The sequence below is a fragment of the Ursus americanus genome, chromosome 3 (genome assembly GCF_024610735.1).
Source record: "Ursus americanus isolate L20-20 chromosome 3, mUrsAme1.1.p, whole genome shotgun sequence".
NCBI lineage: Eukaryota > Metazoa > Chordata > Mammalia > Carnivora > Ursidae > Ursus > Ursus americanus.
Genome location: NC_142129.1, coordinates 12,348,101 through 12,365,629, shown reverse-complemented (window position 1 = coordinate 12,365,629; position 17,529 = coordinate 12,348,101). Strand labels below are relative to the sequence as shown.

The 17,529-nt window shown below is 47.7% G+C and overlaps 1 protein-coding gene across 1 annotated transcript; it reads right to left on the bottom strand.

Annotated features, from left to right (window-relative positions):
- Window positions 1–833: 833 nt before the first annotated feature.
- LOC123789659 (putative DBH-like monooxygenase protein 2) lies at window positions 834–16,466 on the bottom strand. The gene is made up of 13 exons (XM_087860776.1): window positions 12,548–16,466; window positions 11,550–11,696; window positions 10,878–11,039; window positions 10,572–10,655; window positions 9,612–9,779; window positions 9,307–9,409; window positions 8,952–9,118; window positions 8,524–8,615; window positions 8,200–8,296; window positions 8,000–8,059; window positions 6,768–6,898; window positions 5,897–6,011; window positions 834–5,587 (listed from the first exon to the last, which is right to left on the bottom strand). The coding sequence occupies exons 1-13, from the start codon at window positions 12,854–12,856 to the stop codon at window positions 5,345–5,347; spliced, it is 1,878 nt and encodes a 625-aa protein (XP_087716902.1). The 5' UTR covers window positions 12,857–16,466; the 3' UTR covers window positions 834–5,344.
- Window positions 16,467–17,529: the final 1,063 nt, after the last annotated feature.

Sequence of the window (17,529 nt, the reverse complement as noted above, 5' to 3'; positions counted from 1 at the left end):
TTTGCATGCCCCCCTGCCCGCTTGCACTCTCTGAAAAGAAAGAAAGAAAGAAAGAAAGAAAGAAAGAAAGAAAGAAAGAAAGAAAGAAAGAAAGAAAGAAAGAAAGAAAGAAAGAAAGGAAGAAAGAAAGAAGGAAGGAAGAAAAAAGAGAAAGAAAGAAAGAAAGAAAGAAAGAAAGAAAGAAAGAAAGAAAGAAAGAAAGAAAGAAAGAAAGACATGCTATTACTTACTTGTTATTGTATTATGCACAACAGCTGAAATTAATCCCAGAGCATACCCTAGCTTTCAGACTGGAAGTTCTCTGCTCAGAGTAGTCAAAAACTCCTGCTTGGAAAAACATGACACTTTTCTAAATGGATTTTTTTCCAGGTTACTCTTTATGTGCCTTGTTTTTTGTTTCTGTTTTTGGTTTTTTTTTTTGTTTTTAACATTCCCCCCATTTTTTATGCTGTCTTTGTACAGTGTTTGGACTGGTTTCTTGTTTTAAATTGACTCCTTCATTTTGAAAGGAGCTTGGAGAAAAGTTGCTAGAATGGTATAAAGAACTCCAGTATATTCTTTACCCAGATTTCCCGAACATTATCCATAGATTATAAATTATTTACAATATCTGCTTTCTCTCTCTCACTCTTCCTTCCCTCTCCCTTGCACACAGGTATATAACTTGAGAGTTTGTAAACAAAATGTCTCATCATCACAAAATGCTTTGACGTGTATTTCTTAAAACACAAGAACATACTCTTACATGACCACAATATAACCAGCCAAATCAGGAAATTAGAATTCATACAATACTAGCAGCTAATGCACAGACACCAGTCAAATTTCACCAATCAAGCCAGTAATGTTCTTTATGAAAAACACAAAAACAACAATGACAATAGCAACAACAAAGAATTGGACCCAGAAGCACATGTCACATGTTGCATTGAACTGTTTAATTCGGTTGTTTGCTACTTAGCTGCCTCTATGCTGAAACTATTCCTTAGTCCTTCTTTTCCATTCACGATTTCGACGTTTTAAAGATTACAAGCCAGCTATCTGTAGAATATTCCTCATTTTCGGTTTGTCTAATATTTCCTCAGGATTGCATTGATGTTGTGCATTTTGGGCAGAAATACCACAGAAGTGATGCTGGGTCCCTCTTGGTGCCCCAGAGCAGGACGCACACGGCATCTGTCTGTCCATTTTTGGTGATGTTACTTTGGTTGAGGTGGTGTCTGCCAGGTTTCTCTATAGGAAAGCTACTTTTTTTTTCTCATAGTGAGTGCTAAATACACCATAAGGAGATACTTTGAGGCTAGGTAGCTATCTGATTCCCCTCCTATTTGTGTTGTCATCTGTTGATGAGTCTTGCCTGAATCAATTATTACTATGAATTTTTCAAGTGGTGCTTTTCCTCCTGCATTCATTACTCAGCATTATAAAGGTTTTTTGTTCTTTATTTATTTTTTTACTAATTCTTGGTAAATCGTCACTTCCCTGAGCCCCCTAAATGTGCTTCTTTTCTGAGGTCCCCACATACCCTCACAATCCAGCAACTAAAATTCTAACTTCTAGCAATTGGGGGGCTTCCAGGCTCTTCTTTACTGGGGCCTCTCTGGCTGGTGAGTGCCTGTGTAAAACCTCCAATGTGTGAAGCTGGAACGTGATTTCTGTCTGTGGAGGAAATGGACTAGTCAAGAGCAATTGAACTTCTAGCTCAGGGATCCTCAGTCTTGGGTGCATACTGGAAGCTCCTGGAGAGGGCCATAATTCACTAATGCCTGGACTCTATGCCCATCACCCAGGTAATTCCAATATAGAGGCAACGTTGGGAGCCACCATGTTCGTGGAACAGTGAGGCAGGGATATTTCCTGCTCAGTCTCTGCTGACTCAGTGGTAGCAGGAATCTAGACATTGATGGACATTCTAGCCAACAGGGAAAAGAAACTAAGTTATCAGCTTCCTGAAAGAGAGAGACAGAGAGGGAGAAAGAGAAGGAAGAAGGAGGAAGGGGATGAAGGAGAGAAGAGAAAGGAAGAGAGAGAGAGAAGAATGTGACAAAATATAGACAATGGATAAAGCTAGATAAAGGATATATGAGAATCCTTGCAATTTTCCCATAAATTAATTATATCAAAATATTCAACAAGAGGGGCGCCTGGGTGGGACAGCAGTTAAGCGTCTGCCTTCGGCTCAGGGCGTGATCCTGGCATTATGGGATCGAGTCCCACATCAGGCTCTTCCACTATGAGCCTGCGTCTTCCTCTCCTACTCCCCCTGCTTGTGTTCCCTCTCTCACTGGCTGTCTCTCTCTGTCGAATAAATAAATAAAATCTTTAAAAAAAATATTCAACAAGGGGGCTGCCTGGGTGGCTCAGTCAGTTAAGCATCCAACTCGTTTTTGGCTCAGGTCATGATCTCAGGATCATGAGATCAAACCCCATGTCAGTCTCCTCGCTCAGCAGGGAGTCTGCTGGAGACTCTCTCCCTCTGCCCCTCTCCCTACTTGCTATCTCTCTCTCTAAAATAAATAAATAAAATAAAATCTTAAAAAAAAAATTTTCAACGAGAAAGACCAGGGTCATTGTAAACATGAGCTCATGGTTCCTCTTGTCCTCACAAAACCACAGAAAAAAATAATCAGGGAATAAATCCTTTATTTACCCTCCACTTTTAATATGGGGTTTTGAGTAGAGTAGGTGAGGTGGAGAAGGAACTATAGTCTCAGTCACTTGGAGCCAACCTGACTTTAGAGACCCCTCAGGGATGAGGGATGACAGGCCCAAGGAACAGAATGTTGAAGTTGGGGGTCATCTCTGAACCTCAGCACTGAGCCGCTTCCTCCTGCAGTGTGTCGTTAGGCCATCAGGAAACTGCATCACAAAGCTCATGAGTTGGAAAAAGCCTTGAGGTATCAAGTATCCTACCTTAAGTATGAAAGTTTTAAACCATTTCCCCAGAAGTATTGGTCCGAGCTCTCTGTCTAGTATATGTATAATGTAAATGCATCCCTTTTAACTATAGAAACATCATCCTCTATCGGTTGATATAAATAGAGTTCCTCTCTCTAGGCAGTTGGGGAGGAAACACTCCGTGGCACTGGGAAAAGCTCAGAGATGGATAGTGTGAGCCCAAGAAGAAAACAGCCATTGAGGGGTTCATAGAAACTTGACCACAGCCCCACAAGGGCAGAGCAGGTGTTTGTCCCAGTTTTTGTTCATTTCAGTGGCTCCTGCTCTAACCTAATGTCAAGCACACAGATGGTGCTTAGTGAGTATGCATGATCAATAAATGCTCAAGTCAGGAGAGGGAAAGAAAAATAAGATGAAAGAAGGAAGGCTAAAGAGGAACAAGAAATTCAAGGGTGCACAAAGGAAAGTAGAGGTGCCTGGGACCCACTCTTGGCCATGAGCTGGGCAAAGGGAGCCATGGGGAGATCCTGGTGCAGAACCTGGGGGCAGCTGCCCAGCTGGCTTGAACCTGTCAGGATAGGCCTTGAGATTAAGGCTACAGTGTAAACTGAGGGCTGGCTTCTGAAACCCAGTCAGAAAGGGTGTTTGGTTTTTGTTTTAACCTGGGAGTTTGGGGTTGAAAGAATTTGCTTGGGAGGCTTGGAGTAATATAGAATATTGGATAAGAAATGTCAGACTTGACAAAGCAAAGTGAAGAGTGGTCTGTGCTTGTTGTTTCACGTTTCTGTCTACATCTCATCTTTATCTGTGTGTTTCCTCGTGCTGTAGAAAGTACTCTGTGTACTTCACGCAGCTGCCAAACGGCATCAACCATGTTTTAGGATCAAAAGAAAATCCTCCATTTGCCTTGAATGGTGGGACCACAGAGATACTCAACAGTGAGCACACACAGTCCTCTGCTTCAGGTGAACCTAGTTTTTTCCATAATCATAAACTTTGAAAAACCACTTTGATTTAAGGGCAGCGAGTCCCTCTGCTCACACATTACAAGGCCCAGGAGTGACCCCAAGCATTGAAAATATCCAGGACTGACTTCAGGAGCTTAATGTGAACACTGAAGATGTTGCGTAATCTTAGAACGGAGCCTCCAGAATTCTCCAGAGGAAGTGATAATGGGCTCATTATCTAGCATATACCTCTTCAGTCAGAGCTTGCTCTGCCAGGAAGCAGGGCTATGATGTTCAGTCAATGCTTGGCCCCTCAAGCAGTGGTAAACAATTTACTGAGGCCAGATTCCTCGTTTCTAAGGGATTAAGATTCCTCTAAACACCTCAGGATAGCCAAAGAAGGGGTCCCTTCCAGAGCACATGAACAATGAGCAAGGCAATTCATAAAGTAGTATGATGACTTTAAATCTCAAAGGGCAGGGTGCTACACAGATTCTCAAGCTTAGAAAGCAGAAATGCCCCCCCCCCCAGAAGCCCAGAACAGACATTGCCAATGCACCTTTCCTTTCAACTGTGGTTGCAAATTGCAGCCTGACTGCACAAATGATGTGTGTCTATTCCCGGCTCTGTCCATGTGATCTTCTTGACATGCCTCAGAGCTAAGGACTGCTCCCTCCACCTTGGCCTTGACCCATTTCCAGAGCCCAATTCAGCCTGCCTGGCCAGTTAGGCTCTTGAACCCCTAGTGACCTGAGTGTTGAGAATGTGACACTTGGTGGGATAAATAAAGATTATCTGATAGTAGAGGCACAGGTGAGAAGAGCAAGGACTGCATACGATGTTGCCTTTTGGGCAACTGGGTCCTCAAATACCCTCTGGATGCCTTATACTGAGCCATCCAAGAGACCTCCCAGCTTCCTTTCCTGGACCAAAGGCTCAAAGGAAGAAGATGGCAACAGGAAGCAAGTAAAGTTCTATTTAATCTGATGTCTTGAGCTTTGTCCTTATAAACACAGCCTCTCTCTTTACTACAAATCATACACGTAGCTTGCTGCCTCTGCCTCACAGGGAGGGTTGGGCAAAAAATGCCATAAGAAAAGAGAACCAGGAGCCCCCTTTTAGGGTCAGCATGGGCAAGGGAGGGTTTGGAGGGCTCTTCCTCTGCATGCAAGCCCCCACTTCCCCAGCTGGCATCCCCTAGGTAAGCTGGAGCACCAGACTTCTCAGAGAGTAGTCCACCCCTGAATCCAGATTTTGTCAGAAAATATGTGGTCCCATCAGTGTTTCTAAAGCTTGAAAGTCTGAATTGCATCCCTCAGCCTGGAGAGCCTTTATGGAATAGGTACAGTCCCCAGGCCTGCAATGTTGTGGCCTGGGTCATGGGAAGGGGCACAGATGGGGGACTTCGGGGAGCCCAAGCAGAGGGGAGTTTCTGCATTTGATAATAAGGGGAAGGCTGAGCAGAGAGGAACCTGAGTATTTGAAATGAGGAGACAGTATCAGACTCCAACCTGCAGGGTAGCAAGGAGCCAAGAAAGAACCCCCTGCCCAAACAAGAGGGCAGCCAAAGGGAGGCACCTCAGGGTAGCAGTGCTAGAGCCTGAGAGGGCTACTGGTGCAGCCCTGAAGCCTGCAGGGGTTTGGTCCTGGGGCTCCACTTTGCCTCCTGAGGACTCCAAGCAGGGTCCCCGTGTAGCTGGGATGATTTCCGGAATCCAGCCTGTCGTGTTTTCCACCAATTCCTGCAGCAAAAGGCAAATGGGAGAAAATGGGTAGAGGCAGAAGCCTCCCCCACTCATTTCCTTTCTTTGGCTCTCACATGCCAATCCCCAGTCCTTGCAGCCTCACAAACTATCTGGGAGACCCCCACTACTCCACAGTCCAGAGCAGCATCAGCCCATCTTTCTACTTCCCAGCCCCTCCTTCCCTGACCCAGTGTTCCCGCCTTTGTCATTCACCTGCTTCCTCCTTTCTTTTCTGGGCTTGGCCCAACACCATCCCACCCCTGCCATCTCCAACCTTGACAGGGTGCTGTCTCCTGGGACACTCACATCAATGGTCTTTATTATCACCATCTGCTGGGCCTCCTTGCAGGCTTTCTCAGCCTTCTTAATGTTCTCTGGGGTCCACTCAACATTGTTCATGGCCATCATGCCCTCCATGGAGCTGCCATGGGCAGGGGGAACACACAATATGTTAGGGTCAACTTAAAGCTTTCACAAAATGCCTTCACATTGGTTAGTATCATTTCCACATCAGCATAAGCTGAAAGGAATGCCTCTCAACTCAATAAGACAAGCATGAATTTGGTAGAAGGAGAATTAGCAAAACTCACAGATGAGAATTTTTTAAAGTGAAAAAGAGAAACTCCTGACTCTTTAAAGAAGTGGTTCTTAATCTGGGAGCAATGAAGTCCAAGAAGTTGGATGGAGTGACTTCAGGGAACCTGTACAGGCCCTGAAATTGTATGTGGAATGGGTGTGTCCGCACAATGTGCATTTTCCTCGGAAAGGAGTTTCAGGGAATCTCAGAGACATCGAATCCCAGAGACAACTCTCACCCCTAAATAATTAAGGGTCATTACTTTAAACAGTCTGTGATTGAGTCAGGTAGCACATGAGAAAAAGGCAGACAGAGAATTTGTGCATAAGTGATCTAACTTCTGGAGGTCAGTTCTTATCCGCTTTCCTGAATGACCTCATTGATATGTGAGAAAAACCCTATTCTGTCTTATGTCAGAGCTTTGAGAGTCAGACACTGACAGCAGCAGGGGTTAGGAGGGCAGGTGCCAACTAGGCGCCCACTGAGGAATCCTGCCTCACTAGTGTAGGGGGTAGTAGGTGTCTTCCTTTTTCTCCTTCTCCAGTCTTCCCCAAGACCCCTCCCACACACTTGAAAGTCTTATCTTCCAGGATGACTCACTCTGATACCTCCTCCCCAAGCTCCTGGGCCACGTGGATGATGTCAGGGTACCCCATGCAGCTGGAGATGTTGTTTCGGGGATAGTAGAAGAGGAAGATGAGGCACATCTCATTAATGGTGCTGGGACCACCCTGGGGAAGAAGAGAGAGACAGAGCTGGAACACAAAGTCACAAAGGCAAGCAGAGAGAGGGGAACAAGGTAGGCAGAAAATAGTGTAAGTGGTCATTCTACCAATGATGCTGTTTTCCTTTTCCCTTAACCTATAACCAGCTGAATGAATGTTCATCGGCTTCTTACCCACACTTTTCTTTCCCCTCCTCTCCTTCCAGTCGGTGGACAATCACTGATATTATTTCCAAAGAAATAATATCTGCCCTGTCCTCTACATTTCCATGGCCTCTGCTCTGGTTTGAGAAGATAAGATAGTTGAGAAGATGAGAGAAGATATTGAGTTTCCTGAAAAAGCCACTCCCTTTTGAACTTCTCCAGGATTCCTCATCTCTACATGTCTAAAGCTGGACCTATTCAAATATGTCACATGTTCAGTTCACCATAGTAGGGCCTTATGGTTTTTCCCTGTGAATTCCCTTGGGAATTATCCCCATTTGTCTCTTATAGTATGTATCTACCTCACGTAATAATAATAATACATATGGCTGTAGTTTCTTCCTCAATAGCATGCAACCCCTTTGGGATCCTAGAAGCACTGAACCACTCTTGACACACAAAAGGTGTGGGGTTCCTTGTGACCGTAACAGCAACAGCTAACTCTCATTGAGCATCTACTATAAGCCAGGCAATGATCTAGAGGTTTTACATAGGTCAATCAACTCTTACAACAATTTTATGAGGTAGTATTATTAGTTCCTGTATGAATTAGGAAACTGAGGCACAAAAAGATTGAATAAATTGTCTAAGGTTAGAAAGCTAATGATTGTGTTGACATTCAAAACCAGGCATGGAGACCAAGAGTCCATGCTCTGGGTCACTATAACATGCTGTCTGCCCATGGTCTAAGTGGGTCGTTGACAGAGAAAGGAGGGAATCCTTGTACCCATCTTATAATCGTGGGGATGTGAGAGCATGAAAAGCCCCATGTGAGTGGATAATACCGTTGGAGGGAGAAAAGGGCTTCAGCTGGAATAATCAGAGTCACTCTATAGTCAAGGTCAGGGATGGGCTCTATTCAGAGGCCATTGTGCTTGACCATGGTGGGAAGGGAGGTACTTACAAAAGTCAAGGAGTCCCGGTCCAGCGTCTGGTAGTGACATTCCACCAGCAACTCATCTCCCTATTCAGAGTGAAACATGAAGGCTCAGAGTAAGACACAGAAGGACTGGTACAGACTTAGAACTCTCTTGGCGAACAGTGATGACCTCTGATCCTGCCTCCCCACCCCGACTCCAGTCATGCCTCCCCGCAGGCTCCTACCGGTTTGATCTCTGCTCGATAAGGTAAATCTCGAGTCTCCTGCAGATTGAAGTCATAGGAATCATCTTTGCAGATTGTTCGGAGTTGTGCTCCATTTCTAGAGGGAATGAAGCAGTGTATGGGCTCATGCTGGTGGGACAGGTTGCCCATAAAACAGAAAAGCTCCTCCTTCCACAGTCTTATTCCAACCACCTCTACTCCAGGGATAGTTCTAGCTCCTCCTACTCCCAACTGAGCATAACCTTTTGCTGTAGAATAAATAGCTATCCTCAAATTTGTTCCCACATGCATATGGGAAAGCTTCAAGACCATGTCTTCCCTTACCTGTATTGCACGGCCTGCAGAGCACGGCCAGCCAGGTGGGTGTGGAGCAGGTAGCCATATACCTGTATGTCAGGCACTGGGGCCCCATTTATCTGTGATGGGGAGGAGACACATCTGGTTTGCTAAGAACTCTCATCTTGTCCTGTTTCTTGATTTGCCTTCCTTAATATTTGACACCTTCCTCACATGACCGACAGGAGCCCCTTTCATTCTTACTGGGCCCTACTGGACCCTCTCCTGCCCCACCCTCCAGTCCCCAGAGCCCCAACTCCTTCCTTCCCTTGCATGATCCAGGTTAGTGGTTTTCCTGGGCACCAGGGTATAGTTATTCTCCAAGTCCCAGGCTCAGGGTGTGTGTGCTTAGGGACCAGCTCAAATCTGTGCTGGGAAACAAGGAACCTCAGGGAGGATGTGCCTCCCAGCTTCACCTCCTCAAACTTCTCTGTCTTACACAGCCCATAGGACAGGAAGGACTCCGCGCCTGGGGGTATGAAGTGGATGGGGAAAGTGAAGAAGCCCAGCTGGAGGACCCCCATGTCGTATTTGCGCAGCCGTGCGGTGTAGTATAATCTGATGCCTGAGGAGTCATACACGCCTGGTGCAGAATGGAACAACGACAGAATGCAAGAGACCTGGTCACAATGTGAGAACAAGAGGCCCAGGAAAGCTGGGACAGGGCTGTGATGAACACGAGCCAGCATGCACCCCACGGCACCTTCCCAACACCTAAAGGTATCAGCAAGCTGCACCAGTTCTTCCTCCATAAGTACTCTAGATGCTCACCAGGAAGGTTGTGAAAATTGCTGTAATGAATCTCCAGTCGGATCCACTGGGGGTCTAAGGGGGTCCCAAGAGAGACACCCACATCATCTGGAAACTGGTAACTCTGTTGGATGGAGGAAGATTTGGCAGCAAGAAGGGCCAGGTGCTAGATGCAGGGACCGGGAACTGCCCGTGTTTACTGGCCCTCATCCCAGACCTCCCCTGTCTCCTGGTCTGCCATCAGTCAGTCCATCAATCCCAGTCACCTGGCAACATGCACACACACACCCCCACCAGCCGCCTACGTCCCTCATCACAGGACTCACTGTGCCCCCGACAGCCCAGCCCACGATGACCTGCGAGCAGAGGGAGAAGGCAGGGTCAGCCCCATAGCAGTCACTGATGCCCGTGGGGAGAACACTGGCATTGCCACAGGCATACACCAGGATGTGATGCACCATCGTCTCATTGTGCTCAAGCAGCTTGGGCTCAAACTGGGTGAGAGAAGGAGGCAGATCATGGTCAAGATCATCTATGTCAAGTCCTATTCCCCCCATCCCTTTTCCCCAAATAAATCTACACCCATTCCCTTCTTCTGTGTCTCTTTCTTTTCTATTTGTTCTCTGTTTTTCTTCCCCAACCCATCACTTACCCCTGCTTTGTCTGACTTCTCTCTCAGCCCCCATCCTTTTAAACTCCTCCCCTGAGTGCACAACATACTAAATCTAGCCGAGAATATCCCCAAGACTTCTGACTTTCCCTTAATAACCTCCCCAGTCCACTATATCTGAGCACATGCCTTGTTGGATTCTCCTCTAAAGGAAAGAAAATGGCTCCCACATATTTTCTGGGTTTTATAAGATCAAAATTTGAAATAACTCAACTGTGAAATCAGGTGACCACGTTGGAGTTCCCTCTAGCCAGACTTCACTGACCTGACAGCCCTGGGCCCTGTCCCCACAGCCTGAACTTCCTCCTTGGCCATGAGCACAATTCTGGGTCCAAGGTAAGGTTTATACTTTGCTCTTTGGAAACACTTACTAATTGATGACCTTCATCAAAATCTCTGCTGCATTGTGGGGCTCGGAGAGAACAGTGCTGGGAGTTATAGTTCTGGGCTCAAGAAAGCATGAAACTACCACCCCCACCAAATCTGACCTGGCCCAAATGTTCTCCCAGCTACTTCTCTCTGGCTTCCTTTCAGCAGTTTTCCCAACACATCCCTTCAGAGTTGACTGTGCCCACTGCCCTGCTCAACTGCCTTAGCAATGTCTGGTTCACTGTACCTTGAAGATGTGATGCTTCTTGCTAACGATGGGGAGAGGGAGGAAGGTGCAGGCATACGTGGTGTCATCCTCTGGAATGAGGAACTGGGGAGGGACACACAGAGGCTGAGCTGGGTTGGAAATGAGGCTCTTAGAGAAGCCAGGGAAGGGACAGACCAGCTTGGTGGTCCTCAGGGGACTACGGGAATTCACAGTAACCTCCATTCAAGGAACGTACTGAGTATCAGGTGCAAGAGGAGGGTCTAGATCGAGTGGGAAGATGGGAAGGAGGTTTGGAGGTGGCTGGGTGCAGTGGAGGAGGCTTACATCGGTAATCTCCAAGTCATGGATGATGGTATCCTCAGGGACATCAAGGTCGTCAGGGTGGACTATTTGTAGCAGGAAGATGGACTTGACAAAAGTACGGTCCCGATCCAGCTTCAGAGTGTCGTCCAGGCCGTAGGTGGCCAGAACCCTTATGGTGTCGCTCTGGAGGTGTCATGGGCATTGAGGTGCTGCTGCCCATGAGCAGCACTTTGCACACACCCACACCCAAGGACTGACACAAACCACTTGCTCATGTCTACACAGGGGAATGGAAAGAGCTTCTGACTGGGGGTCAGAACTAGTTGTGTTCTAGTTCTACCTCAGGGAACAACTTGCTGGAAATATTGAGCAAGTCACATTCTCTCTCGATGCCTGTGTCCATATCTGGGAAATGAGACTAAAGTTCAGTGAAATCAGGCAAGGTTCTTGGAGAGGGGAACCAGAGGAGGGTGAGTTGGGTGCTTAATCCATGGCAAATCACTCTGTAGAGGGCTTATGGATTTGGAGAGGGGCACGACTGGGGCAGTGCCTGGAAAGGTGGAGAGGGACAGAAGCCCTGGGAACTGTGACCGCTGCCTGAGATAAATTTACATTCTAGATCGGGGGTGACTCCACATCCCCAAAAGGAAAAGCTGCTTACAGTTGAATGCTTTTCTCCCCTTACTGTCTCACCGTAATGTCTTGGTCGTGAGGGTCACAGGAGCGGAAGGGCCTGGAGAAGCGCATGGTGGTGTAGACAGCATCTTCCGTCAGCCCCTGCAGCTCAGCATCCTGGCTCCCGTCCTCTTCCAGGGTGTCTTCATCCACCAGGTGCTGATCCTGGGGTCCAGAGGTCAAAGAGTAAGGACAAGAAACCCCAGTGGTCATGACTTTGGAGGAGCTTGTGTCCCTTTAGCAACCCCAAGGCACTAAATTTGCAGAATCCAGGTCCTTTACTTTGTAGTTTGCTCTTGGGATGGACAGTGTCTGATGGGGTTTCACCCCTTGACCTTGATTTACTGCTCCCGTCCAAATCCCAAGTCCATAAATCCTAATGTTCCTGCATCTCCAGCTCTTGAAAGCTCACTTACTCTCTGAACTCTCTGTGCTATTTGTCTTCTCTTGTGGCTCATAACATTGACACTTCCCCATATAAAAGCAGTTCTGATGGGTGAGATTGGGAGAGATGGGTGAGCTGCTTCTTCATCTGCAAAATGGGGTAGTAATTGTCCACCTCATAGTGCGGCTGTGAGGTTGAACATGCAAAGATCTTGGAACAATGCCTGGTTGAGCAAAAATACGTAACAATTTTAAGCTACTATTACTATAGCTGCCATTGTGGTTATTAGAACATTTTATGTTGTGGTCCCCCTGACTGAGCTTAACGGAAATAAGGGCTGAAGACTGGCTCTTATATAGTATTGACTCTCTCCCGTTGTCCTGCATTTAGCAGTGCAGGACTCTTTCAGACCAGTGGTTCCATTCCTTAGCACCTCAAGGCCATGCAGTCTGGAAGACCTAGTTTGAAACTCTCTAATGGACCGTTTCTGTAGAGAGAGGTCATCAGTTAGCTGGTGTTCTGGGCATGTGCCTGAATAAGTTTGGAAAGTGTGGATCCTTTCTGGACTCAGAGCCATGCTCAGCCCAGCAAGAGACCTTCATCCTTGGAAGGGAGTCACCCTCAGACTTACCGAGAAATAGACGTTGCCGTCAGGCAGGACTCCTCCAACAACGAGATCACTCCCCACTCTGGTGTAGCGACTTGTGACACCCAAGCCCACCCAGCCAGTTGTCCGGACCTGCAGCTCAAAAGTGATGATCTCAGTCTCAAGGTCAAAGTCCCAGTGCAGGAAAATGACATTGGAAGGATCTAGGAACCTGGAATAACGCAGGCGAGATGTGGGGCCAAGGCGCTTGCCTTGGGAGGGGACCGCCAGGGCCATAAGTAGGAAAAGCCCAAAGAGAAGGGCACAGGTCATGGCTCCTGGGGTCTGGAGCATCTCTCCTATGGATAGCCACTCAAGAAGTATGGATTTATATGTGCCTCTACCTGTGCCAGGCACCGTGCCATGGGGGAGGGCCAGACCGGGGCTCTTCTGAGCTGATTATCCTCCAGATTCCGAGTGGTGCCGCTTACATAACTCTGGAGGTGTGAGGTGCCCAGAGGGTGCAGAGCAGACTGCTCTTGCCCCGGAGCAGGGACCTGACCTGACATTCCCAGGAGCAGATCGTTTAGACTCTTCCACCCCAACCTCATGCCAGAGTCTTCCCTGGGGGTTTGGTTTTTCCCTGCTTTCCCTTCCTTGTCTCTATTTCTCTCTCTCTCCCTTTCTGCACCCCCATCCCTGTATCCTTGGGTGTCCTTACTGAGCACTCTGCTCTCTGGCACCTGCCCCACCCCAGTTTTTATGGGCATTTTCTGTATCTGGAAGTGGGGCATAGCAGGGGGTGGGGGGCGAGACTGATAACATGCAGCAGAGGAAGGAGAGAAGTTTCTGAGGGGGTGTCTGGGGAAGGCTACGATTTCCATCTCCTGGAGGAGTCTCTGCTAGTAATCCCTGGAAGGACACATAGAGGTGAAGGAACCATAATCAGCTTTCCAGATGGGCGAGTCTGGGTCAGCCTTAAGTTTCTGCACATTCCTGGGGAGCAGCGAGGAGGAGGAGGAGGGGAGGGGAAGAAGAGGGAGAAAATGGGAGATAAATGTAAACTGGCCCGTGGGCGGCTTGGTGCTCTACCCTTCCTTCCATGAATTGCCTGCCAGAGAAGTCACATTTAGTGACTCTCGCTCCACTGGAGGCTTGGCCCAGGGTCCCTACTGACAAGTGCTTTGGTATTCAAACCATAAAAGCACAGAAAGAATGTTAGAATATTAGAACACGAGAGTGGAAAGGAATTTTACCCACTTAACTTTTGGATGAGGAAAGGAAAATACCAAGAGGTAACAAGAGTAGTGCCTGATGCCCCGTGCAGTCAGGAGCCGAGCTAACACCAGCACACAGGGGCCCTGCCCCCAGGCCACTGCTCTTTCCATTATTTCCTTAGGTTACAGACACCCGATGGGCGCCCAGCCACCCACAGTGTCTTTCCACCATAGCTTGCCCTGGTGGAGGGAATTGTCATCTGCTGACTGCTTCTTAGGGAGGGGACCCACATCTCACTCTATGCCTGGCATTTTTTTCTGTCCAGGCTCCGACATAGCTGAGCCAAAGCTGGAAATCACCTCACTGATTCCCAGGGTCTTCTCTCCATCAGACAATGAAGAGGCTCTGAGAAATTAACAAGGACATGTGCCCAGGAGGCACCCCCAGCACAGAAACTGGACCACACATCCCACAGGAATTCAGCTCAAACCATGGTGGACAGGAGCTAGAGTATCTGTTCATGCCTCATTCAGGGCATGCATACTCTTTTCATTATCTATTGAGCTCATCAAAGCTGGTAAGTACCCAGCCGATATTGTTGGCAGCTGCCGTGAGCACCTGAGTAGGAATTGGGGAAGGAAGGGGCTTACCTCGGCCCAGGATGGGAGCAGGGCCAAGACCGGAGGAGGAGACTGGGGAGGCACTGACCTTGAGGAGCAGGAATCCAGGGAGGAGATAACAGGAGTGTCAGAGACACTCCGATCCCAATCGCATTTGGGGATTAAGGCTAAGGGAGGGGGAGGCAGGGAGACAGGTCAGCCAGCCCTGTAAACCAAGATGGGGCCAGGATCCCTTATCCTGAAATCTGTCTACCTGCCAGTGGGCCCGCCTGAGGGAGGGAGCTGGGAGCCAGTGCCTGCAGCCTTGGGGGTTTCTGCTCCTGGGCTCCCTCTGGCGGCCTACTGGGCTGTTCTTTCCCTGTTCACCTTTTCCCCCAGTTCTGGTTTGCTCCCTGCTCCCAGCCCTCTTCCCTTGCATTGTCTGCTCCCCAGGGCCACTCTCTCCACAGTAAACTCAGAATGCAATGCATGTGGCTTGCTAGGTGAGGACACCTCTGTGTTGGCACGTATATATTTCTGGTGTTCAAGATGTGTGATTTGGGCAATGCTTCCCAGAGCATCCTCCCCTGCCCTCTCTGGAGTGAAGAGGTTGGGAATAGGTAAGAGAGCAAAAGCCAAAAGAGAAGCAGCACATGTTACTTAGAATGAGGGCGATGGACATTTTGTGCACAATTAGATTATGCACATTTGAAATCATCTGACATAGAAAATATTAACAAACCCACTTTATATGCAAAATTGTACATAATGAAAATGAGCGTTTTTTTAAAATCAAGAACCACAAGCTTTCAAAGTTATCAAGCCCACTGAGTTAGAAATTGTATTCTGTTGTCAGCACAGGGCATCAGTAACTGTTACTCTTTGCCAGAATCACGTGGACCATATTGTTTAAGTATTTATATGTCAGCAGATTAACAAAAATATTGACTCTAGGAGGCACAAAGCCCTAAAACGCCAGGCCACAGCTGTTCCCTGGTGTGTGGGCTCCCCTGGGTGATGGGTCTGTGTTCTCCCCTTGCTCCAGTTCCCTTCTTCCTTCATCAAGGGTCCGTGAAGGCACAGACACCTCTCCAGGAGCACAGACACCTTACCGGGAGCACAGACTTGAATACAGTGCAATCCCAGGGCTTGAAATAGTATGTGTCCCCATGGTTTTGTCTGTAAAATGCTGAGGGTGAAGAGAGGGTCTTTTTTTTTTCTTTGAGATTTATTTATTTATTTTAAAGAAAGAGAGAGAGAGAGAACACAGGTGGGAGGGGCAGAGAGAGAGGGAGAGAGAATCTCAAGCAGACTCCATGCTGAGCGAGGAGCCTGAAGTGGGGCTCGATCCCAGGGCCCTGGGGTCGTAACCTGAGCCAAGACCAAGAGTCAGACAGTTAACTGACTGAGACACACAGGCACCCTGAGAGCTATTTTCCCAGATTATTGGTTTCCAAACTTTCTGAAAAACGAGGCCTATTGCCAATGTTAGAAAGTTATGAGAACTTGTGATTTTCATCTCAGCCGATGACTAAGAGAGAGATAAAGGGAGGTAAATCCTGCCATAAATTCCATCATATGTAAATTGAATTGGCAATTTACCATCGACGTGACAGATGTCAACTCACTAAGTACTCCTTCTGCGCCAAACACTATTCCAAGATTTTTTGTGTGTATGAATCTATTTACTCCTACGAAATCACTCTCATTATTATCTTCATCTTCGAGATGGATAAACTGAGTCCCAAGGTCGCAGTGCTAAGTAGTGCCAGCACTGGGCATTGTCAGGAAAAGGTAACCGAAAATCAAAGCTCCTCCCAACTCAGGAAATCTCTCCCCAGAAGTAGAAAAGAAAGACAGCAGTCTTATTATTGAATAAGCATTAAATCATGTTCATCCCAGGCATCTTGTTAAGATATTGCCAAGACAGGCAGGTCTTTTATATAAGCCATCAGACACAACTCATTGCATACACGTTCTCGAGATAAGTGATAACCAGTCCTCAGATCAGAGGCTGGAGAGGACATCCTGGAGTCACTTGCTAACTGGGGGGGTCCATCCGGGTTTACCCACAGGGCAAGTAATCTTGCCATATCTTTATGACAGGGCGTCATTTTGCAACTTGGTATGAGGCATGTGCTCTACATCGAGGGACAGGCTCATTCTGATGTTTGTATTTCAAAGAGATGATTGCAGGTCCTGGAGAAAAACATTTCTGGGTGATTTACATATATTCCAAAGAAAGAGAGAAAACTTAAAATTACAAGTTTTCTAGAGTAAATGCTCTAAGAAAATGGGCAGGAGGTAAGTCTCTTCCCTTATTTTCAACAGTGAAAATTAAGTCTCTTATGTTTAATTCATTAGTTGCCCTTACAGAGGAGAACATGGGAATTGGAAATGAAAGCCCATTGTCTACTGCCCAGCGTGTGGCCTCTGTGTGTGTGTGTGTGTGTGTGTGTGTGTGTGTGTGTGTGTGTGTGTGTGTGGCATACAGGGGAGAGAAGCCTTTGCTCAATTCACCAGTCTGCTTGCTTACATTGAGATGTTTGAATCCCTTGCGGAGATTTGAGGTGCGGATTCAGAACCACTACTGTCTGTGTTCAGGTGTTCGGAATCCCTGGGACACAGTTGAGAGGGTGCAGGCCACGTACCTTCACTAAAGCACTCAGTGAAGGTGGAGAGTGTGTGCCTGCCTGCGTGAGGGCTGTTGGCACACAGGAAACAGGAAACCTCAGTGAGAAAATGAGATAAAATAGTGTGTTTCCCGAAAAAGCCACTCCCTTTTGAGTTTTGGGCCTAGAGTGTCAGCTACTAATTGCCACCTTATAGACCTGATCGTGTTCTCCTGGCCCTGACCCACTGCCTCGCTGGAGAAAGCCTGTGGGGCCAGGGAATGGGACTGTTGTCCATTCTGTGGGGCTGGGCGCTCGTGGTTACCGTGAGTACAGGTCAGAGGCCAGGCAGCAAAAGCCCCTCCGTGGGTTGGGGAGGGAACGAGGGACTAGGAGGCACAGAAAGTTTTGCTCACTGATCCCAGCTTTGCTGAGATCCTCCCTGGCATAGCACCCCACAGGAAAACATTGCTTCCATTCCCAGGAGCCTCCCATTGGCATTGTTCATGGGCTCCCCTCTTCGGGATTTGGCTGCAGCTGATTATTTGGGGAGTCACTGCTGCCCTCGAGACCTTTAGCCTGGCCTGACTGTATTTCA

Bases quoted from the DNA above. Each gene is read 5' to 3' on its own strand.
- LOC123789659 (XM_087860776.1), bottom strand. From the start codon at position 12,856: ATGCTCCAGACCCCAGGAGCCATGACCTGTGCCCTTCTCTTTGGGCTT. The intron at 11,040-11,549 runs GTGAGACAGTAA...TGACACCTCCAG, and splicing joins CTCACGACCAAGACATTACG to AGCGACACCATAAGGGTTCT. The intron at 8,616-8,951 runs GTGAAGCTGGGA...TCCCCATCACAG, and splicing joins AGACAGAGAAGTTTGAGGAG to ATAAATGGGGCCCCAGTGCC.